This window comes from Xiphophorus hellerii, chromosome 1, assembly GCF_003331165.1.
Source record: "Xiphophorus hellerii strain 12219 chromosome 1, Xiphophorus_hellerii-4.1, whole genome shotgun sequence".
NCBI classification, from domain to species: Eukaryota; Metazoa; Chordata; class Actinopteri; order Cyprinodontiformes; family Poeciliidae; genus Xiphophorus; species Xiphophorus hellerii.
In genome coordinates, this window is record NC_045672.1 from 9,094,849 (window position 1) to 9,118,697 (window position 23,849).

Below are 23,849 nucleotides of genomic sequence, written 5' to 3' on the forward strand. Positions count from 1 at the left end.
AAACGTATCAATAAGCCAATGTGTCATAATCTACTGGTGCTGGTGTTTGCTTTCTGAGTTCTTGGTTATTGTCCTGTTGTGTTTTCCCAAAACATTTCTGTGTTCTTTAATGTGGCTTGGCTATGTTATTTTTTTCATAGCTCCATGATTTCTCCAGTATTTGGCTTGTTCTCTTTTGTGTTTAGTTTAGTTCTCTTTGTGGTTTCTATGTTCCTTAGTTTCCCTGCTCAGCACTCTCCTCTAACGGCTGTTTTAAATCCCCCTAATTAAATCACCTGCATTCAAGGCCATTCGCCACACTTCTGTCAGCTATAGTAGCTCACTGGTTTTCAATGTTCTGAACTGGTTCTTCCATTATGCTATGCACTCTATGTCCAGCTCACCTCATATCCCTTGAATTTTCCTTGTTATGAATAAAGTACTATCTTATCTCATCTTATCTTATCTTCCCATCAACTATGATCAACGTCTTGCTGAAGGGAAGCATTTCCACTGCATGACACTGCCATCATCACATTTCACCATATTATTTTTCCACACCAGTCTGATCTGAATAGAGTATTTTTTGTTAGGCAATATTTTGTTCATTTTATAAAATACCAATACAATGTATGTACTTTAGTGCTTATAAAATGAAAATAATACGCATATGTTGAGGTCTACGTGTAAGAGGCCTGTGTAAAGGCACTTTACATGTCAGAGGTGTGTATTAGGTGTGTAACTGTGAACTAAGTAAAGATGTCCAGATATAATAAGACGACTTAGGAGTCATAACGGTTTTATTTTCAGTGCCTGTTTTAACACCATGGGCAGAGTTAAAAGGAGTGCGAATGCAGTGGCTCTATGAGATCATCCTTTTTTTGTTTGCAGCTTTTCTTTCCACTCTTTGCTTCACTCTATTTTTTGATCCTCTTTCCCTCTACTGTTCCACTTACTGTCTTTTGTATGACTGTGTGAGAAGAGTGCCTCGGTGCCCATCTTCCCTCTGGACTCGAGTTTGCGCTTGATTCAGCTTTACATGTCTGGTTTCCTCTCAGCCTTGGCTCTGTTCTCTTTCCATCTGTTTCCATTCTCTGCTTCGCTTGTCATCCTTCTTTAACAGTTACCTTTTTGCTTTATTCCTCTCTATGCTTCTGTAAACGTCTCTCTCTCCCTTAAGATGGTCTAGCTCTCCTAATTGTCCAACCTGTCAAGTTCTTCTTCCATCCTTGGATATCAACTATTAGACTTTTTTTGTTTCTTTACGAGTGTCTTCAACAGTCACAGAGAAAGTCAGTAATAATTATTCTGTATTTTCATGTTTGTCTGTTTGCTAAAAACTACAAATCCAAATTTACTGAATCTTGAAAACAAGAAAAAAAAAATCCTGTAGACAAAGCAGAAAGCCTGTATGTGGAGTTATCAACTTTAAAATTAAAGAATAACAAATAAAGAATTTGTTCAAGAAATCTCTTGAACATATTCTCCTCTCGATGCCTAATCTTAATCCTTCAACCTGTCTTGGAAGTTGGACGTGGTTGGCTGGGAATTACATCACAACCAAGTTGTAATCATTCTAATGGCAACTTGGAAAACCATGCATCTGCTTTTCAGTGCTCTCTTAATCCTTTCAACGTTGGTTGGGGTGTGTGTGCGCGGGCATGTGTGTGTGTGTGTGTGTGTGTGTGTGTGGGTGCGTGTGTGTGGGTGTGTGTGTGTGTGTGTGTGTTGGGGGGGAGAGGATGGAGGTGAGGTAGGGCGTACCCATGACAGATTGCCAGTCCATCACAGAGCATCAGAAATGCCATGAATGCACTCTCCTGAAGGCATCTCTAAATAAGCTAACATGGTTTAGCTAACAGTGTTAACATCATGCAGCCTCCACTGTAAAACCAGATTTGGTTAGATTTTTAATTTCTATTCACTAGATAATCTGGAAGAGAACTGAAATACAATATAATTCAGGAGCTGTCCACACTAGTGTATGATTTTGCCACACCAAATCATTTTCAATGTGGACAGTAAAGCCATTTCAGAGTTCATTTTAAAATATAAGCACTCACACACTGTGAATCAGACACCAGCATGTCCATATATAGTCTTTTAATTAAATATTCATTTTCTTATTCTCTTCTTCAGAGTCAAGATGTGTTAGTTGTTTCTTTTTCTTAACTCATAACTTACAACTAAAGAAGATCAACGATTTGGATCATTTAATAAGTTCAAAACCCAGATGGTTCAAAAACATTTTCCACAGGTTTTAGATTGGCATTGGTGCTTTTTTTTTATTATCTCACAGTATCTTCTTATGTTTTTTGTTATCTTTCATAAATATTCTAACCCAAGATTTTTGATAATTAGTTTGCAACAAATAATAATATATTCTTTATTCTTGTATTTGATCTTGTTCAACATTTTTTTTTTTTTACTGTAATAACCTTTTTCATTCTGTGGCCAGCCAGGGAATCAGTAGCTTCTTTCAAAATTATGTTTTATTTTAATGTGGAGTTAATGTTGTGGTGTTCAAGCTCCACTTTACTGTAATAGTCAATATATATATATACATATATATATATATATCAATTTACTATACACAGTCATTTAAATACCAAATGTTGGGTAGTTCCAACTTTGGTGTTTATAGTTTTGTGTCTTTTTGTTTGACGAACAGAATTGAAGATGTGATGACATGTTCACTGTTTTATTCAAACCATTCCGTGTTGTAAACGGAATAAAACTGGGATTAGGATTTCAAATTAAAAGACACTTCCTGTTTGCAACATGCATTCTACAGTCTTATTCAAACATTCACATTGGGTTTCAAAATCCATTCCACCATGCCCATTTTTTAACACCATGAGAAACTATAGGAATTCATATAGCCAAAAACACGATGCATTCTGGAGTCACAAAAACACAGATTTCATACCTAATGACTTCCTAAATGGGAATATCGCTATTTGGCCAGAAGATTAACCTTTAGTGGCTTATTAAGGGGGCAACACTAAATGATGAGTAATAATTATACTCTATGTGTTTTTCTTATTACATAAAATCAGCTGCAAGGTACCAAGGCCACAATCCTGACCCACATTTTCACATTCATCATCCCATTAAGTCATGCTCTGAGTTTTAGAACTATGACAGATTCTCTCGGTCTAAATAACATTTTGAACAATATTTGCTCTTCATGTGTGTTTGCATGTGTGTATGTTAGTGTCCTTTGCGCACTTACAAAGGCGGCTATATTTAACCCATTATGTCAGAGTCCACCCAGCGGCAATTCCAGCATTTTACACTATAGAAATACTAGCAATTGTACTTTATAGGGACCCTGAAGGCAAAGATAAATATAAGTTGTTTCAATTAGTCTGCTAGACTAACCCACTGACAAATCTGTGATGTTTTACATTTTTCACAGATTTTTCTTTTTCCGTCCACCCTGGCATTCAGTTTCAGGCTTTTTCCTAAGCAGACAATTCTTCTTTTCCATTTGTCATCAGCCCTTCAGTTTTGTCCCTGGCAACACCCTAATACGCTATTCGTCTTCCTGTCTTTCATTTTCCACCGCTGTCTCTTCTCCTTTCCACTCCAACACTGCATTTGGATCGATAAAGGGGAGGTGATGGAGCGCTGGACCTTTATACTCCTTTCATTGTTCCATGAGCAGGAGCACTTTGGAGGGAACAAAGAAAGTACGGGTGGATAGGATGTCTGTGTTTTCTGACTATGCTTTTCTTGGACTGTTCATTCTTTCTTTACTAAAAATATGTTCACTGCCTTCTTCACGCCATGTCTATCACCGATAGACATGGTAATATTGGACATTTCTGTATTCTTTTCTGAAGATTTGTCATTGTTTATTTTGAACTAGAAAAAAATCGAACTCAATGTTGATTCTCTCTCACTATGTGGAAAGTTTGTGACAATATGAATGCGACACAACTACAAAATAGAACAAAAAATGACACTTTTTCTTTATCCATACATTTGACTAAATATGCCTTGCAGAGAAACATGTTTTTGCCAACAGAGGTCGCCTGCATGCTGGACAAGTTCACAAAAGGTAAATATGAAACAAATACAGAACAAAAAAACTATATACCAAAAATATGGTTCTTTTTCAGCAAAGTGACAAAACGTACCATATCTGTTGGACTGGATCACACAGAGAAGACATTCCTCACATGTTCCGTGTCCAGATTAATTGGTGGAACACAGAGATCAGGACAAGGCTGCAGTCGGTAGAACTGTACCGACCAAATTTGAGATGAGAATGGACTCCACATTGATTTTCTTTTTCGGTAGAAGTGATATAAAGACAGTTATTCATGGACTGAAATGATTGTTGAGACTCTTTTGTTGCCGTAACCTTCTTGCTTAATTTGCTTTCTAGCCACGTGTGCTTCACTGGTATGGTAGTAAAACTATTTTAATGTTTTGCTAAAAGCTTGAAAAGTGGATTCTGATGAGTTTGGGGAACCACTGGTACAATTTTCTCAAAGCATTTGTTTGTGATGCTTGAAAAAAAAAATTGTCAGCATTTTGGTGTGGACAAAACATTATGTTAATCAAACATATTAGCAAGAAAATGTATCTCTTGGTTAAATTAAATTGATTTAGTTACTGTAGGAGCTATTAAAAGAAAAATCAATATTGTACATTTCTGAAATGAGCTTCATTCCTTAAATAGATTCAAATAACTCACAGTTAACATAGAGGGTGAAGGAATGAATGTGTAAAACAGCCATTTAAATAAATAGAATAAATATCAGGGAGAAATGCACTTCAATAAGTAACACAGCACCAAGTAACAGAAGAAAATATAACAGATCAGAACAAAAGGACAGATAAGAGGTTTGGGTCTTGTTGCATGTAAGTCCAACAGCAGAATGAGTAGCATGTTGCAAACAATATTGATTTGTCTGGGAAGAGTTAACTGGGGATTTGTACGTTCTGATTTGACACTTTAATATAAGCAACAATTCAGTGTATATCAGTGTGTAGGAGATGAAGGCACGAGGGCGTTTCTTCTTACCTCTACTAGATGCGGTGTTGGGTTGAAGCCACACAGGTTGCACACTTGGCTTTGACATTGTGTACAGGTGTTGTAGTTGGGTGTGTCGGTGCTGCCGATGTTCAGCTCTGTTTTACAGAGAGGACAGTTCACCTTGGGCTTCTCGGCCTCTGGAGCAGTCACGGGCGCTGACACTGGTTCCTGTTTTTGCAACACTTTCTGCTGGGGAACAGGCATCTGCTGTCCTTGCTGCTCTTTTTGACGCTGAGTAAGTGGCTGCTGTGGCGGCATTTGTTGTTTTTGGAGTCCAGCCTGCTGCTGTTGCTTTTGGGTTGGCCCTTGAGGTCCACCGATGGTGCCTCCTGTTGGAGCGGGTGCATGAGGACCGCCCGTTTGACTTGGTGCTTGAGGTCCCCCCATTTGGGTTGGTGGATATGGTCCTCCCATTTGGCTTGGTCCACTCAAACCTCCCCCTTGACTTGTTGCCTGTGGAGCCCCAATTTGGCTTGGGGCTTGAGGACCCCCCATGCTGAAAGGCTTAGTGCTGCTGGTCCCTTGTTGTCTGTTATCGGGAGTTGCATTGCTAAACACCACCTTACCTCGCGCAGGGCTTGGCTGTGTTGAGGCTGTGGGTAGAGGATCAACGTTGATCAGGGTACTAGCCTGATTGAGCAGCTGATGCCCCAAAGCCAAACAGTTTGGTCAGACCATCCTGGGCAGGGGCCTGACTCTGAGGTCGGTGGGCTGGGGAAGATCCAGCGCTTCTCGTCTGATCATGGTGACGTGTCATAGGTTGATGCATCGGAGAACCTCGACCCAAATCTGGCTGGGAGGGTGCCTTAGTCAACCCAGGCAGAGGTACAGCACCTGGGTGGGGAATTCGAGGACCTCCTTGTTGGCCAGGGCCACCTGTCGGACCTCCAGCCCCTCCTTGAGCTCCAACACCTCTCTGGGAGTACAGGTCAGACCTCAGACCCTGCTGAGAGGGTGTTGTCTTAGACTGGGGGCCACCAAGGCCTGGATGTGTCTGAGGCTGCATCTGGGGTCCTGGTTGTGATGGAGGGTAAGGCTGAGGCTGGGACTGGGGATACTGTTGGGACTGAGAATATGGCTGGGACTGGGAATATGGTTGAGCCTGGGAATATGGCTGGGACTGGGAATATGGCTGGGACTGGGAATATGGCTGGGTCTGGGAATACGGCTTGGGACTGGGAATACGGCTGGGACTGGGAATAAGGCTGGGACTGGGAGTGCGGTTGAGACTGGGAGTAGGGATTAGCTTGGCCATAAGGCTGGGAATGAGGTTGTTGTTGTTGCTGTTGAGTTCGACTGACTCTGTGCCACAGGTTTGGGCTGTGCAGCAGCAGCCGGTTGTGTTGGCTGTGGAACGGGCTGCTGTGGCTGGACGATGGGCTTGGCTTGGTGGGACGGAGAGTGAATTTGCTGTTGGCTCTTTGAGCGAGGTGTGGTCATATCAATGCCAAGAGCTCGCTGCATCTGACAATTCAGACATAGCCATTCCTGGACCTGCAGCCAGAAGACAAAACGGTGAAATGTTACAATAACCTATAAAAGCCCCAATTTTCACCTTGGTTTTCGATCTTTTCGACGGACACACAGCACATGCAGCTCACGTAATAGTTCTTATAAACAGTTTGTGGTCAGGGTTAGGAAAACAGTAAGTGAGTCCAGCTGAAGATTTATTTCTGCAGCTGAAGTATGGAAACCACTTCTATGATTTATTGTTATTCCCTATTCAAGTTGATTGCCATTGATTCCTGCACCTTAAACGCTCTTGCTGACTTAGGCAGGATGTGTCTTATCATTTTGTGCGTACATCTAAACTTTAGGTGATGGAGAAAGAATACACGTGAAAGCAACAAAAAGATTGGAGTCACTCTCTCTGTGCATTGACGAACATAGAGAAGGATTTTCAGAAATCAACCTTAAAAACAAGCTGAAGGAGATTAAGCAAACACAAATCAAAAGCAAGGATAAAAATCTTGCTGAGCTGAAGCTACAACTCTTCATTTACATCTGTACTTACACATACTATAGGTATCCACACCCAGAACCAGAATGACACACATACAGATGCATAAAGAGACACCCAAAGTCAAATTTTATGAATACACAACGGCTCTCAGTGAACACCATGATAGCAGTCACCCCTCGTCTTCTCGTCCTCTTCTCTATCTTACCTTTCTTTCTTCAGATGAGAACTGACAATTCCCTGTGTCCCGGACCTTGCCCCGTCTAATTCATCCCGGTTTAGGAAATTACCCAGGCTCCTGACTCCACAGCGTCAACCTGCTCGTGTCCTCGATCTGTCCTGTTGAAGCTACGCATCCACTGCAACACAACTGCCCCGAATACTGCTATTTTAGCTCCTCTGCAAAGCTAGTAAATCTCTGCACGTTTCATGTCTGGCTCCCATCCCCTTTTTTTTCCCATAGTGCACTGCGGAAATGGACTGTATTACCCCGCCTGCCATCTAATAACCCACCCCCAAAATGAGCACCCAGACGTGCACAAATTGTCATTCTTGGCATGGGGCTACAGAAGACAAGCTGATTACTTCTGAAGGAAAATGCTTCCATCAGTCACTGTGCTCTCCCAGCCTGCTTTGCTGCATGGCATTCCTGCCTTGAAAGCATCACTGATCCCATTTTCTGTAAACTCAGCGGCTACAACCGTTGCTACAGCCCGACATCCCGCTTTCCTGTTTAACATATTCTCTCTGTAGCTGTCCCTCCTGTTATCCTTCCCCATCAACCCCTTGTTTGCTCCCCTTCTTCAGATCCCTGTTTCTCGTTGCCTTCCTTGTTTAGGCATTTTATTTTCTGCCCGGACTCAAATAAGGTTGAAAATGTAGGTCTTAGCGTCTTTAATGGCTTCAGTGGAAGGAGGTTTGGAAACAGTTATTGCCGTGGAGGCTCTTCCTGTGTCGTTCCACCATAATTTAATCTGGTGAAGATGGCAAGAAGGGAATGGAGACAAGTAGACAGTGAGAAAAAAGAAAAGGGGGGTGGGGAGATGATTTTAATGAGTCCCTCTCTTCCCTTCTGCTTTATAAACCTCATCACAAGAGACACTTGAAGAAGTGAGGGAAATACGGAGTGATGGGAAGAGGGATGGAGATGGAGAGAGCAAACGGCAAAGAGAAAAGAGTCAGCAGTTTTTAAATCCAAGCAACTCCTCACTTCTCAACGCATTAGGCTTAATCAACTGCACAGTGGTGCAGAATACCCACTTTTGCTTATGTGGATAAAGCTGGTGATTTGCTACATATCCGATCGCTCTTTGTAACAGGTGGAAAAATGCAAAAGGGGCATTAGCGTCGATATCACTGAAATGATCCCTGGGAGTTCCTGACTTGGACATTTTTGCATGTTTTCCTGCTTAAAAACAATGAATTCAAACGGGGTTCATTATGTTTCTGAGTCTAATATGTAATATCTACAACCATGAGACTGTTCAGAATTGTTTTGATTTGACCAAGAGTCAAAATGTGTCATATTTCAAAACTATCAACAGGTGGGAATGACAAAACCTAGAAACAATGCACAATTCAATTTAATTCTAAGTTATAGAAGAGTTTTCCAGAAAAAATATGTTTAGTTAAATTATCTATGAAAATACTGTTCTTTGACTATTTCTCATTGTACATATTTTTTTTTCTGCTGTAAATTCATTTGTCATGTATATATTTAAAGTCAGACCAACCTAAGACGACATTATGGGTAAAAAGCAGATTTCAGATGACAAATTGTTTTAAAGAAAAAAGCTACCGAGGCCTAAACATAGCCAATCCAGTCTTGAATACTACCTCAGCTCTAGAATGCAGAAAGTTCTTTACTAGAGCCTGTCTGATAGGATGAAGCATGAGAAATGGTCTCGCATTGTGGCCAATGTCTTGAGTTGTTTTGGTCTTTCTGTTGCCAAAACCACACAAAAGGCATCTCTGATAGTCACCACCAAATCAAATCAGCAAATCAAAAACCTTTAGACAAGCCTCGTCAAAGTCTGGAGTTAAATCACGTCGAGATGCTGTGGTGAGACCTAAACCTGTGGCTGAGTTAAAACAATTCTACTAAGATGAGTCAGTGAAAATTCATCAGCAGCATGAATAAGTATGAAAAGCAAATACAAATTGGCAAATGGGCAAACTGACCTGGACACTTATTGTCAGTTATCGCAAACAACTGATGTTAATTGTGAAAAGTTAAGAAGAAATCCCACTGCCAGCTCTGCAGGGCTTAAAAGTTGATTCACTGAAATGTGTGAAAAGTGTCCTTTTCTCTAGCTGACTTTGCATTTAGATTTTTTATGGTTTAATGATGACGGGTTTGTCAATTTTCATCCATTGTACCAAAGTTAAGTGGTTGAAAATTATCCATAGTGACTGAGATTAATAATATGGAAAGCAGCAGAAATACCTTTAATTTCTACATACGTACAGAGGACACGTGCTGAGCTACATTGGAGTTGCAGAAAGAATCAAATATTTCCAAAAGCCCCCAGATTAATATCCTGTGGCAGGTTTACGTTTCTAGAGGCATGCGAGCATTATATGTTGAAGGTAAACCTTTAATATCAAAATTTCATGTTTATTCCCAGTAACTCCCATCCTAAGTTTCCAACTTTGAAAATTTCCTGAATTTTAGAAGCCAGGTTTTGATTTGATGAATAACGTAACTAGAATACTGAGTCAGCCACAGAAAAGAAGCATACACAGACCAAATTTAATTAAGTAAAATTTACAGTAAGCTCAAACGGTACAAAGACACAAAGACATTTCAGAGCTTTAAGCCATTACTTTTGTATAAATCACTTTCACAGATAAAGTGTCAGAAAACGTAAAAAAAAAAAAATAATTCCTACTATGTGAGAAAAATCAGGCTTTTCATCGCCGTTTATTTAAGAATCTCCTGAAGTCAGTTATTCAGGTCAGCCGACATTTCTGCATATTTGAAAGGTTCTGGGCCAACACTCAACGCTGCTCCTGCTCTCTGCTGCGCCGCAAGTTCATTTCCTGAGTGAAGTAATTCAAAATGTGTGGCGCCCGTGTCAGATTTTTTTCAAACACTTTAATCAAATAAATGAACAACAAATAACTTGTCAGAGCGCATGCAGCAGTCCGTCGCAGGTTTCAGATGACACGGATCATCAATCAGAGCAAACACTGAGTGGTTGGTCCGGTACAGAAAGCACTCACTCATCGCCTCTCTGGGGTGTACTTGAACTCGAGCCTGCAGGGATCTCTGCGTTTCCTGTTTATAGTCGCATCCTGACTGACAGCTGCTCGGCCGAACGACAACCAGGTGCATCGCTGGTCCAGAGACAGCAGCAGGTGGAGTGATTTTTTTTATTCATTAGTTTGTTACCCCCTTCTGACTGCATCTGAGTACAGTATAGTAAACATAAAAGCAGATTGTCTATAAGTAATGATGATTTTCTAAAAGATTCAGGCCTACTAAAGAGTTCTGAGCCATTTCTAAAAAATAATAAATAATTAAAAAAGTCATTAAGTATTGCAGGATTCGTTTCGGTTACCGAGATGAATATGCACGAGTCTGGATTATGTTTCAAGTCCGTTTGCATGTGGCGTGGCAGGAAGCTGTTGGGAGTTTTCAGCCCCGTTAGCATTTTGTAAGCTGAAACTCTTGCAGATATCTTTTCAAAGACGGATAATTCTGCTGATTTCAGCAGGAATTTCGAATGCAAAGGAGAACAAGCTGTGATGAAGCTGTATTAAAGGTTAATCGTAATTTTTACTTTTTACTGCATGGGAAGATAAATTATACACTCAAAATAATTGCATGTAGAGTATTAGCACGTAATAAGCGTTGCTGAATTTAACGAAATTCAGCATTTTATCCTGGACTAAAATTACATCCCTATGAAAGATTAATTGTGTAGAAGAATTCTTAAAGATCCAAATATCACAACGTTTAAGAAAAAAAACTATAATTACTTTCCAAGTAAACATGCAGTGGCTGGTTTGCATAATACAATTCAACAGTGTGGTTTTTGCTTTGCTGTTTCAGATCACTTTTTAAAATCAGACAAAGGCAGCTTGTAAAAAGTTCAAAAAGCAGTTTTAAAATGATGACTTTATCTAATTGAGGAAATAAAGTAAAAGCTATCTCAACCAAATCCGTCCGAAGTGAAAAAGTTTTCCTCCTCTAAACCTAAGAAAGATGGTAGAGTCCGTCATGACAAGTTTGCAATAACTGGTGAAGCTACTTATTTATCACTCTGGAGGAATTATGACATATTCTTTATTGCAGAATTGGTTATTTCATCTTCATTAAGTGTTTTTTTTGTTTATTTACACTGGCTGTGTAAATTATTCAGCAAATAATTTACACAGCCAGCAAATCTGAGCAAATCATTCAGGTCAAGCAATGGGCCATAATCATACCACCAACTTTTTTATTTTACTCCAGAAATTTCCCATTTTGTGTCATCAATCCCCAGAATATTTTTCCAAACATCATCAAGATGTTTTTTGTTTTTTTTTAGGAAAATGTAACTCAGGCTTCCTTTTAAAGGTCGTGTTTTTCACTGTGAGCGTCAACTTCTACAAGGGGGCCAACACTTGTAGAGCGAGCACCGCATACCCACAACATCTGACTCAATATAAAACATGTCATCCTGCTTTTCTGTTCTTTCAAAAATTTCTGGATATGCCCAAATAGAATAAGTGTGACGTGACCTCGTTTAGAGCTTGCAAACATTTCCAAACACGGAGTGTGATTCTAGCCTCTCGTCTCCAGCTTACTGTAAGAGGCTCAGCTCTCCGCAGACACACAGCGGTCTTTCCTCAATCACATCTCTGCTTGCTGCCACTCGGCGCTCGCGCCTCTCAATTCAGTCTCCTTCTAGATTATCAGGTCTGAGCTCCTCTTCTAACATTCATTAACCTAAAGGTCAGCTCCATCCGCTCAGTCAGTGTCAGCGCTACAGGACACAATTGCACACACTGAAAATATTGGAGTAGGTCTGATTTTTTTTTTTTTTTAACTAAAAAGATAATGTTAAATCCTAGAAATGAGTTTGATGAATAGAGTGAGGTACTGTTGGAAACAGTTAGGAAATACTATCGGAGAAACTTGGTAAAAAAAACAAAAAAAAAACAAGTTGCTCATTAGAATAATCAATAATAATCAATAGTATTGCTTATTCAAAGTGAAAGTATTGTTACAACATCCTTCACTGCAAAAACACAAAATCTTACCAAGTACTTCTGGTCTAGATTCTAGTGCAAATATCTTAGTATGCTTGGAATAAGACAAAACTAACTTACTACTTACTTATTCATTAATATTAAGGAGTTATTGACTTAGAACAAGCTCCTATTTCTTGCTATAAAGTTACTTGTGCGACAGCTTTGTCCTATTTCAAGTGGTCTAGAAACTAGGCCAGAAATACGTGGTAAGATTTTGTGTTTTTGTAGTGTTTAATGAAGTCTTCTATTGCACCGGTGCCATGAATAAAACCACTGAAAGATCCAATGCATAGAGGAAAAAGTACAGTCAGCAAAACCCCTGCCAGGTGAAAACAAAACCATGTTCTGACAGTATTTTGCTGGGAAAACTTAAAAGGTGAATACAAAATAATACATAAAGATTCCCTAAATAAAACACCTCTTAAAGATTTGCTCTGTTACTGGTGCATTTCTGATATTATAGTTTTATCTTTGCACTGTTTGGGATTAAATATCAACTTCTACACAGGTTTTGACGACAGCACATGCGTGATGTATGAGAAAACATGCTGCTAACGTCCAGATCAGACACAAAATATTTACAAAAATACTACATCAAAATAGACAGAGTAGCAGAGATAACATATGATCAATCAAAGCTGCAGTTTGTCAAAAATGTTAGAAAGCTACCACATTTTACCCACATAAGTAGTAGAACCACATAACTATGTAGTATAACAGACAAAAAATGGTAATCACTCATTTCACAGCTCTCATTTTAGATTCTACTACTTTTCTCTGTGAATTGTAACTATATAGTTGGTTCTTTTCTCCTTATGTTGTCAATGTTTGTAAAAAATATAATAATGAGTCCACTGCATCACAGCTAGACTACAATTGAATCATTTTCTACCGATCATCTCCAGTCAGTACAAGTTTTTTTTTCTGCCTCTCAGTCAAGTACTCCATTAGCGAAGTCTTATTGTTAGATGCATGTGATGACGTTACAAGCTCGACCTTTCCCCTGATGATGTTTATTTATGCTGCGCATAATGGGACTGCCAACGCTTAATTATAGGTTATATAGAGTATAGGTGAAGCAGCACTCGAGCATAATTTGAAATGCTAAATTACATTATCAACTCTCCCGCCACTGTGTCCCTTTAATTAAAAGGCCACTCAATGTCCAAAGCTCCCAAAGCAAACATGAAACTTATGGCAGAGAAAAGGAATCGAGACAAAATCTCCAAAACCTCAACTTTGATTTTTTTATGTAGACATGCACTGATAATAAATCATCTGGTGACTGAACTGTCCCGTTTTCAACCTGAAACTTTGAAAATTCTTTTCCGATCGGTAAAGGCGCCATGCAAGGTAAAGTTTATTCAGGCTGTGAGTGAGTGAGAGAGAGTCAGCGTTTCAGTAGACGACAAAAAAATGATTTGTTTTTTAAAAATCAATTTTTTGGTTTTGATTTACCGCTTGTCTATTTCCATCGCTGTGGAAATTTTTCTAAAATTTTCTGAAACCTAGTCCTGAAAAAGTTAGCACTGGAAGCAAAGCATGCCGCAATTATTTGTGCTAAAGGCGAGTCGGGAAAATAAACCAGGCTGGGAAGGCAAAATTAAAAGATTTAATTAGCTGCCAATTGCTTGATTCACTGCAGTGGCAAATTGACTGCTTTACAGATTAGAAGACTGGAGCGCAAAACAATTAATAAGATGCAAGTGTACGCCATCAGCGAGAGCCGTCAGAAATAGTTGAATTCACGATTCATGCAGCTCTCCCGATGAGTGCAGGAGGCGAGTGGAAGTTCCTCAAAGTGGAGTTTATCGTGACTTTAATTTGTTATTAAGAAGCCTGGAGGCACCAAAATAGGGAAAGAGATGAAGGTGGGATCTTAATACCTTTTGCTTTCTCAGTATTACACATTTCCACGTCTCCTGTTTATCCCTACAAACTTTCTAATGATGAAAATAGCTAACAGCATCTGGTATGTTATATTAGAAGCAAAACTGTATTTGCAGAGTCATAATTATAAGTAGGCTATAGCAAATAGGACAAGAGGCGCCATATTCTGCAAGTCATTCTGTGCTGTACCACCTTTCTTTTTAATATCTTATCTCACTCACACACAGTCAAAGATTCATAATAAAGCTGGGACAAGCACAAAGATGCATCAACGTTTGAAAACAAATCATCATATTGTCTGAAATAGACGAAAAAAAAACAACCCAACAACAACAAAGAAGCCTGGCATTGAGCGCCCTGAAGACAGGATCAGCTACTTCCTGTTCCTGTCGCACACAATGTGTGACATGGCTGCCAACTCAAACGCGATGGGGGGAAAAAAAAAGAAGAAAAAAAAAAGAAGAAAAAAAAAAGCACACACTCGACAACCAGCTGTCAGCATAAAATATTCATGCCGCCGATTTCCAAACGCTGTAAGTGTGGAACAGGTGCTGAAGATGTTTCACAGAGAAAACTTGAGCGATTCATCTCATCATCATAATGCCTAAAAGACAGCTTAATTACACATTTGCTTTAAAAAAGATATAAATTAATGTCGCAAGTGAAGTTTTCATTTGTTTCTTGACCATCCTGCAGCTCTGCACAGCGTGACCTGAATGCTGCCCACTGCAACTTGTCACAGCTCCACACTGCTGCTGGCCGCTGATTCATTTGGATGGAAAACTCCTCATCCAAGGGCGGCTCAGCAGATTTTATGGAGGTTTTTTTTTTCCTAAAATCCAAACCACCTAGAAATCACACAACATCGATGGCTTCTTTTGTTTAATCGCCTTGGATTTATAGAAGAGGTTGGTGGCTTTCATCGATGTCGCTGAAAATGTTTCTTTTGGTACCGCAAGAGCTCAATCAAAGTTACTGACGTTGTTGTTTCTTGCTGATCCCTTACTTATTCTTGTGACACATTAAAAATGCGACACATTAAAGTGGCATAATGTAAAATAAGCATCTTTATTAGTGGAAATTATTTCTTTCATTTTACTCTTGGGTGATTGGGTCCTTCTCATACTGTGTGTGTTTGTCTGGAAGGGCATCCGAGTCGGCCCTCATTAACCTCCTTCCAGGCGTGACGGCAACTGAAACAGCACAGCGACAGACCGCACTACCAAGGGAAAAAGTCACATAGCTACCTGTGATAGTAACTGATCTTTTTTGTTGTTGTTGCTTCACTTGAAATAAAAAACGGTTACAGCAACAGCTGGCCTTTCAAAGACACACATTTACCACATGGTCAGATTTTGCCTTTCACCCCCCAAACCTGAACCAGAATTAATTTGCGATGACTTGTAATGGGTTCACATTAGCCCTACTAATGTAAATAAGGCATATTTGAGCCATTAAAAGCTGCATGTGCTTTCACGTTATCTGAAATCTATAGCTCATTCCAAAGGCAAGAGGTTTCACACGGTAATGGATGCAGCACGTAAAAAGGAGCTATTCATAAGCACACAAATGTCAACATGTTTGCGCTTCGCAAATATGCTTGTGCAGCTTATGCATGAGAGCTACAGAGTTTTAAATCAACCTGTCAATCCACAAGGTGTGTGGCGAATAAAGGAGAAGAAAAGAAAGAAGTCACTCAAATAAAAAGACTAAGAATGTTAAACCCAAGCTGGACATACCAAAAAGGCTCTAAAAAACAACATATTTTGAATTTTAGTATTTATGATATAAAGGTAATTCTGATTATAAATAAAGACTGATCAGTATTTGGGTTTTTTCTGCATTTCAATGAGCTATGTTACTTGGTTAACTTAGCACAAATAGTTTCTCGATTAATAGAACTGACCTTAAAGTGAAAATATTAAGAGCTGTTGAATTTCAGCAATGTTACCTAAAGCATTGCAATTAATGCCACCAGGACTGAAATATGAAAGCCGGAGAATTTTGTTTATAAAATATTAACCGTGTTAAAGTTTTCCTTATGTCTATCACTGAGTCAAGACTGTTCTGCAAAGTGACTACATGAGTGAACACTTTGTCTATCTCTTACGATCCCGGCGGGAGACGAATGTCCCGATCAATATTCCATGTAGCGAGCGGCCGTTCCAGGAAGTATTCCCATGATGAAGCTCTGAGTTTCTGCAGCTAATAATGGAAACACACCGGCACACGCACTTAATGGAACCTTCTAGTAAAGATGCGTATCGACATATTGCTTCCTTCAACCTTTTAACATGACCACAATAACCATACATGCTTAAGACACTTGCATCTTAAAATGGAGTAGTAGCAACGGGTTGTCTTCACACACTGCAGGAGTGAAGACGGCGCAAAACAAGATTCTGAATATTTCATGTGTCTACTTGTGACAAATAAAAGACACAGAATTTAATGATACCTTATTACAGATCATACACTGAGCTAGTTATTAGCTTAAAAAAAGCTATTATGCAGCTGTAATCCAACTTCACTGATGTTCAAAAGGAGATCTCTATTGTTTTGCATGTGAAACAAACATTTTTTTTGCTCCCCCTTTTCAAACTACTTTGGTATTAAACATGACCGGACATGCATCAAAATCAAGAGCAAACATTTGATTTCAGATTTCTGTCTTAAGGTTTCTGGACTTGCAGAAATAGAAACTATCAGTTTGGGTTTTTTTAAAATCAATGTCTTTAAATAGCATGTAGAAAAACTAACTGTAATAGTTGTCATGATTGCTAAATCTTTTTAATCAGCTGTGTTTTCAGCGAGAAATAGATGCAAACTCTACGGCTGCATCTGTAAAAAGCTCTCTGGAGACGAGAACAGGTCCTCACTCATCCCGGACCTAATGGCGCTGCTGCAAGTGACAGTTAATTCTCTGCTTTGTCCTGATGAATGAATTACATCAACCCATTCGCACGCATACAAGCCTACATCTGCATGATTTACCATTACAAAGATGCTGGCCAGGAGAGAGAGAAAAAAAAAAATCATAGAACATCTACACCAAACAGTTTCGAGGACGACACACAAATGTGCATCAATTCTCTGTTCCAGTTTCATTACTCACGTTCTCATCATGCCTTCTACGGGAAGATTGTGGTGCCACAATCTCTGCCCATCCCCACTATCATCTGTATGTTCACGGCACACACTCACACACACACACCCCTTCTGCTGTTCATCGTTAATTCTCCTCTCTGAATAACCTTCACTGGTCGATTGTATTGACTGCCATCACACTATAATGCATGTTTCTTGATTAAAAGAAATCTGCCTCAGCACTTCGGCCCCGATCCAATGTGATCGCGTGAACTAGACGCGAGGGACTTTGCACACAAGTGCGTGGTCAGGAAGGGTTAAACTGAGGGTCAGTGATGGTCCTCACAGTTATAGCCAGCATGTGTCTCTGTGTGCTAATTCACAACCTATGATTAAAGGCTTGTGTCCAAGACTCTTCTCTACGATCAATAGCAGATTAAAGTGAAACTGAAAAACACTAGCATGAAGCAAAGGATGGAGCGTTGAGCTCAACTAGAGTCTCATAAAGCATTCGGATCAGCTCTGAATACAGAAATGTAAACGGGTTGTAAAGAAAGTTATGCAGAGAGAGACGTATAGAAATGCATCAACAAGAATGGAATGGATTAAAAAATGAGAGCAGAAATGAAAGCTGCCTAGCAACTAGTTGGGTTTGGATTCATTGTTGATAAAGTGTTGTTCTCTTTTTGCTGTGCCTACGTCATGTGTCTGAATAAGGATGTAATTTTATCAGAATATTGATGATAATGTTCTCATCTTTTAGATTCTGATAACTCGACAAGCACTTTGATTTGTTATTAGAAGTTCCATTTATTTCTGACAGAATATTATAAACGTTTATCATTTATCCAACATCAGAGTTTTGAAACAAAAACAAAAAAAAAATCCAAGAAGGATGTTAACCTGCTTAACGTCTGGATAATCTAAGCTAGATGACACAGGAAGGACTTCCATGCGGCTATTTTAATCAATGACCCTCACAACACAGCAGAAAGTTCAGATTATGAAAAGTCCGCTGAACTATCTTGAACCATTTTCCGGTTGTGAATCAAATTTTGAGCGAAGTCTTAAAATGTCTCTAAAGAAAATGAAGTGAATCAACAGGACTTTGTCACATGTTGACGCTACAAATGGTAGTGAGAAAACAAGATGGAGAATTTTTTCCTTTGGTAAGGCACAAAACCACAAGTGGAGGGAAGACTTTGTTACATCATGACTTATTCGGCAAATTTATTTCTCTCTCCTCTTTTCCAGAGTGAGTGTAAGAATCAGCTTAGAGCATAAAAGTTTTTTTCAAAATGTGCAACTTCCATCAACATTTTCTAATCTGATACTTAAAAATTTGAATGAAAAACCTCGATGGAAACATGACTACTGTCAGATTTCTTTACTAGTCACTGAAAATCCTGGTTTTGTCGGCCTTCATCCGTCTTATCTGGGGAATATGAAGATCAGGGCATTATTTAGCTGCCCACTTTGAATCTACAAACACTGTGGAGCTAAATTGTTTTAGCAGCTGTTGCAACATGGAAGATTTCCCATCAGCGATTAAAAAGGCTGTGGGTTTCTAACATGTTAATAACTAACAAAGTTGGAGTCAGTGAGCTGAAATTAAAATTTCCTCCAGCCAGCCAGACAGTCCAAATGTGCTTTTACAGATGCACAACAATGTGAACGAGTCACATCACCTCAGCAGCCTCAAACACTCTTATCATGCAGTGACAGCAACGAGACGTCCCCTTTTAAAAAGCTCCAACATCCAGTTCCTCCCTCTCCATCAAATCTCAAACTTCTGTCCACTTGTTCTTTTATGTTTGGCCTTTTTTCAGGTGTGAGGAAGAGGAACATGAATGACCATCAGTGGACTGTTTTGAGCTTTTGAACCTTGCGGTGAATCCTCGAAACAAGAAGGATGTCTCTCCTTTTTTCTTTTTTTAATCAACATTTTCTGTTTTGACACTTGTCGGGTGTAATTACAATTATGAATATCACATTGCGTCATCAGCCTACCTCAAACCTCAATGTCTCTGCAAAAGAATCAAAAGCCGATTTCATTCAAGGATAGAGGATGTTTGTTTAAAAAACCATTGATGTTACCGTTTCACAATGACCTTCCATCTGCACCTGCATCGCTTTCGAGAGGTTAATGGCAGGTTTAACTCTCTACCTGGACTACACAACAAAAGCTTTCTTTTCTCAATAAATTAAAACATCAATGAAAAGTTGTATTTTATTTCAGTAATTTATTTTCGAAAGATCATACTCACTAAATCAATTCCACACAAAGCAACGTACTTAATATGCTTAGTTTTAATCATTTTGATGACTGTGAATTATATTAATGAAAACATAATTAAATCCCAATGATACATATTTTTGAAGGGGTAAACTATGTATTTCATAGCACCATTAAGTAATGACCTTACCTTCAGTTGTTACAAAAATGCTGCACAGAGTAAACATCCTCAAGACGTTCTACAGAAGCACCATAGAGAGCATTCTGACCAGCTGCCTCTCTGTGTGGTGTGGAGGCTGCAGCGCCTCCGACTGGAAGAACGTGAGGAGAGCGGTGCGGACAGCAGAAAGGATCATCGGGGCCCCCCTTCCCTCCATTCAGGACATTTCATCCCAGCGCTGCGTGTCCCGAGGCCGAAACATCATCAGTGACCCCTCACACCCCCACCATGGACTGTTCTCCCTGCTGCCCTCTGGAAAGAGGTTCCGCAGCGTCCGGTGCAGGTCCACTAGGTTCTGAAACAGTTTTTTCCCACTTGCCATCAGACTGCTGAACTCTTAACTGGACTGCACTCAAAAACTGGTCTCCACTTTATACCTTGCACATGTACAGAGCTAAATAACTTCTATTTTACTGTCAGTCCTGCACTTTATATTTTATATTTAGATTTATATTCATATTTTATACTGTATTTTATTTTTATTCTGGAGTAACCTCACAACATTGGAAGCTCAAAACATTGTCCTGAGCCGTATGCAACGAAATTTCGTTCTGTATACACCCTGTGCATGCAAAATGACAATAAAGTCAGTCTAAGTCTAAGTCTAAGTCTAGAAAGAAAACTGTCATTGCAATTTGATGCCTTGCAACGAGCCTCTGTCTCTTTAAGAAGCTCCTGCCCTTCGACCAGGATTTTTAAAACAAATATAGTGTCAACTGAAAAGAGGACTTTGGAGCACTAAGCAGCAGTCCAATCCTTTTCTCTGCTCAGCACAAATGAGACATCCTGACGTTGTTTCTCGTTTTGGGATCGTCCTCTTGTTGTGGCTCTTGAACCACTGACTCTTCTGCAGCTGTTTTATGAATCTAACCCAAACTTTTGACTGGGCCTCGCCTCACAATCCTGTCTATTCCGTTGTCATCCTTGTTACGTGTGTATTTTTTTTTTCTACACTTCCTTTGCTCCATAAAAATGTTTGGATACAGTACACAGTGAACTGTTTCTTTAAAAAAAAACAAAAAAAACACCTTTTTGTGGTTTACCCTACTTGCGGAAGATGTCAGGGCTCGACAACTGTCAAATCAGCAGCTTTCATGTAGGCCTGCAACAAACTTTATGCCAGAGTTGCTCTTGCACGCATGTCTCCTTTTTTAACATCAACAGCAATTTCAGCAAGCTGAATTTTTTGGCGTACAGAAAGCAGTGCTGAAGGACAAACAAAACACAATTTGGCAAAGGGAGCACAGAGATAATATGAGGTGATGTGAAATAAACCTGTGACTGGTGTCTTTGCTTCCTTTTTGTTTATCGTGTCTTTTCACACTGTGTACTTTCCATCTGGTGCCACCTATCTGACGGAGACTGAGTGCCAGAAAACGCTATTACTTGTTTAAAATCAACTTCTTGCGAACTACTGAGCTTGCATTCTTGTAAAGGTTTGCATTTATGCGAGTGAAATAAGCCAGTGCACACAAACCTATGCTTGCATGTGACTAGATGCTTAAATAGCTCTGTGCCTGAATGAGGGTGGTTTTTGTACACTGGATGTGCGAGTGCCTCTAAATGTGTGCTGCCAGCTTGATGCGTCTTCCTCTCCCTCTGCCCCTCTCCTGTCGACTGGCTGGAGCCTCTCTGCTGCTCTGTTCTCATGGTTAATGCATGTGGAGGGACAGCCCTTGTCCCTTAAATTCTCCCTGTCTCTGCCTTCCCAGAATAGAACCGATCCTTAGCATACACAAAGACAGACGACTTCTTATTTCTCTGCCATCTAATCCAGCCGTGCCTACGGGAAGAGTTAGAAAAGGCAAAGAAAAGAAAGTCAACTTCTTTAGATGTGAGTAAAAAGCAGGAATATTATAAATTAGGAAAAGAGTTTTAATTGGATTACTAAAGGAAAACGGTTGGGATAAAAGGCAGAAAAGAGTGGGGAAAATATGAGATGACTTCTTATTCATTTAATAACCCAGAGTGATGCATGAATGCAAATGTTCAGTTTTGTACAAATAAAAATCTTGAATGTGCAGTTTATATTTGTACACAGGTGGAGCTAAAAATTAAAAGCTAAATCACAATAGTAAAAGTATTATAGTGAAATCACACCGATCACCCCGGACCAGGTTTTGCTTCCCGTTTCTGTTTGCTCTTGTTATCACGTTGGCTTCGCCTGTCAGCGTTCTGCTGGTGCCAGGTTAAAGGGACAGAGCAGGCGAAGGACTAGCACAAGCACAGGCCAGTTGCTGCGATACTTCCTTTGGGCCACGTAAAGAGATAATCCTGAAGAGGCCTACGATGGCACACTAACTCTTGCGCTTCAGTGGGAAATGGATTACAGCAAACGGGCTGTAGCCAGGTACACTCCTGTAAAGCTCTCCCTTGCTAGCAGTCAGTGTGAACAGGGTCTGCAGATTAACATGTGTTTGCAAAACAAATATTTTTGAAAGCTCCATTTGTGGTGTATTTGTCAGGGATGGCTATCAGGAGGTTATTAAAAATGATGACACAGGCAAAAGGGCAGCAACAGTTCAACCGTTTTTGGACTTTTCCTCGTTAGGTTTTTTTTGCTCTGTCCCCTTTCAACTTCTGTTTCAATTTAACTTCAAATGTAAGCTGAAAAAGCTAATGGCTCAGAGGAAAATGCAAACTCAGTCTAGGAAGACAATCTACCTGGCATTGTTTCGCTGTGATTGGTTTTAAACGGGCAGCATTGACATTATGGTCACCTACAGTGGATGTAGGTGCAGAGTAAATTTCTTTTAAACTGTGTTGATCTAAGTCCTGTCTAATCACTCCTCCCAATATTTATACTCCTTTATTTGGATTGCTACTTATCAGATCTGCCTGTTTACACTAATGTTTCTGTGTTAGCATGACACCTGGCAACGCACTTTTCTCTATAGATCTGCTGCCAGTTTAGTTTCAACTTTCGAGTTTTTTGATTTTCTTGCCCTATTGCAGTCCAACCTTGGTTTTTAGATTTTGGATTTTATGTCTTACTAATAAAACCTTCTGCTAAATCAAATCAGGCAAACCCCAGCCTATATTTGGACTCTAATGACCTAAAAAAATATGTACAGTTCAATACTCAGTGAGGTAGAGAGCTGTTCCTCTGGTCTCAGGTGTAAAGTGTAAAGCAGTTCACAAGCAATGAAAAGCTGTCAGGTAAAAAAAATGATAAATTGGTGGAAATTTTGCTGATGGTTTGAATTTTCTGTTTTCATAAAACTGGCCAAAAGTGAAGTTTTAAAAGCCAGCTGAGAGAAAATGAAAACATAACGCCAAATTGAGTCATTTTATTTGGATTTATGTTGTAAGATTCCTCAACTCCTTTTACACAATCCATTTAGAGGAGATGCACAAACATTAAAGATTGTAAGACCTGAAGTTGTGTCTAATGACAGAAAAAGAAAGAAGATTGGAGAAAGAATAGGGCTAGAAATGTAAATAAGACTGCAGAGTTTCAGTGCATCTAATTGGAAAGAATAGAGCGTTTTTAAAGGTGAAGTTAGGCATGTTCGTCCCAGTGGGTCGACTCTGTCAGAAATAAAATCTAGTAAAGGTTCTGGAAAATGGCTACTTGAATAGTAACTATTTTTCTAATGCTTTAGAAGCGACTGGTGCGCTTCACATAATGGATGGCATCACAACAGAAAAGATATTCTAAATATGTTGAAGCAACAAAGGTGCCCTCCCAATGAACAATAACCCCAAGAATGCTGTCAAACAATTATAAAATGGTTTTAGAAAATTAAATTAATATTTGAGTGTTGCCAACAAAACTTCCTGCTCTCAGCCCAGTGAAAAAAACAAAACCATTGTGGTTATTCTACCTACAAATTAAACATTAGCAGGTATAAAGGTCCATAAACCTTTCTCAGTCCTGTCAGAAGCAATGGGGCACATTTTTAGCAAACTATTGTGAAAAGCAGATGTTATATCCTGGTCATAACATCTGACCTGACCAGGGTAATACAGTTTAACATGCAATTCTACATACTATAAATGAAGTGTGTGTAAATCTCTTTTAAATAAAGTATAAAAATAAATATTTCACTTATTATTCTGGGATTAACAAAAAGTCATCCTGAATGACCCAAGACAGTTAAACTTGAAGGTCTTTTAGTTTCAAGGGGGGAAAAAAATCCTGCATCTTTTTGTGCAATAAATGTCAATAACTGATTTTAACACT

The 23,849-nt window shown here is 39.4% G+C and overlaps 1 protein-coding gene across 1 annotated transcript in view; it reads right to left on the reverse strand.

Moving 5' to 3' along the window:
• Positions 1-23,849, reverse strand: part of bsna (bassoon presynaptic cytomatrix protein a) — a 97,609-nt gene that overhangs the window by 65,474 nt on the left and 8,286 nt on the right. Inside the window, 4 exon segments of the mRNA XM_032570760.1 lie at positions 5,018-5,671; positions 5,673-6,203; positions 6,205-6,319; positions 6,321-6,523. Of these exon segments, the coding sequence (XP_032426651.1) occupies positions 5,018-5,671; positions 5,673-6,203; positions 6,205-6,319; positions 6,321-6,523 (1,503 nt within the window).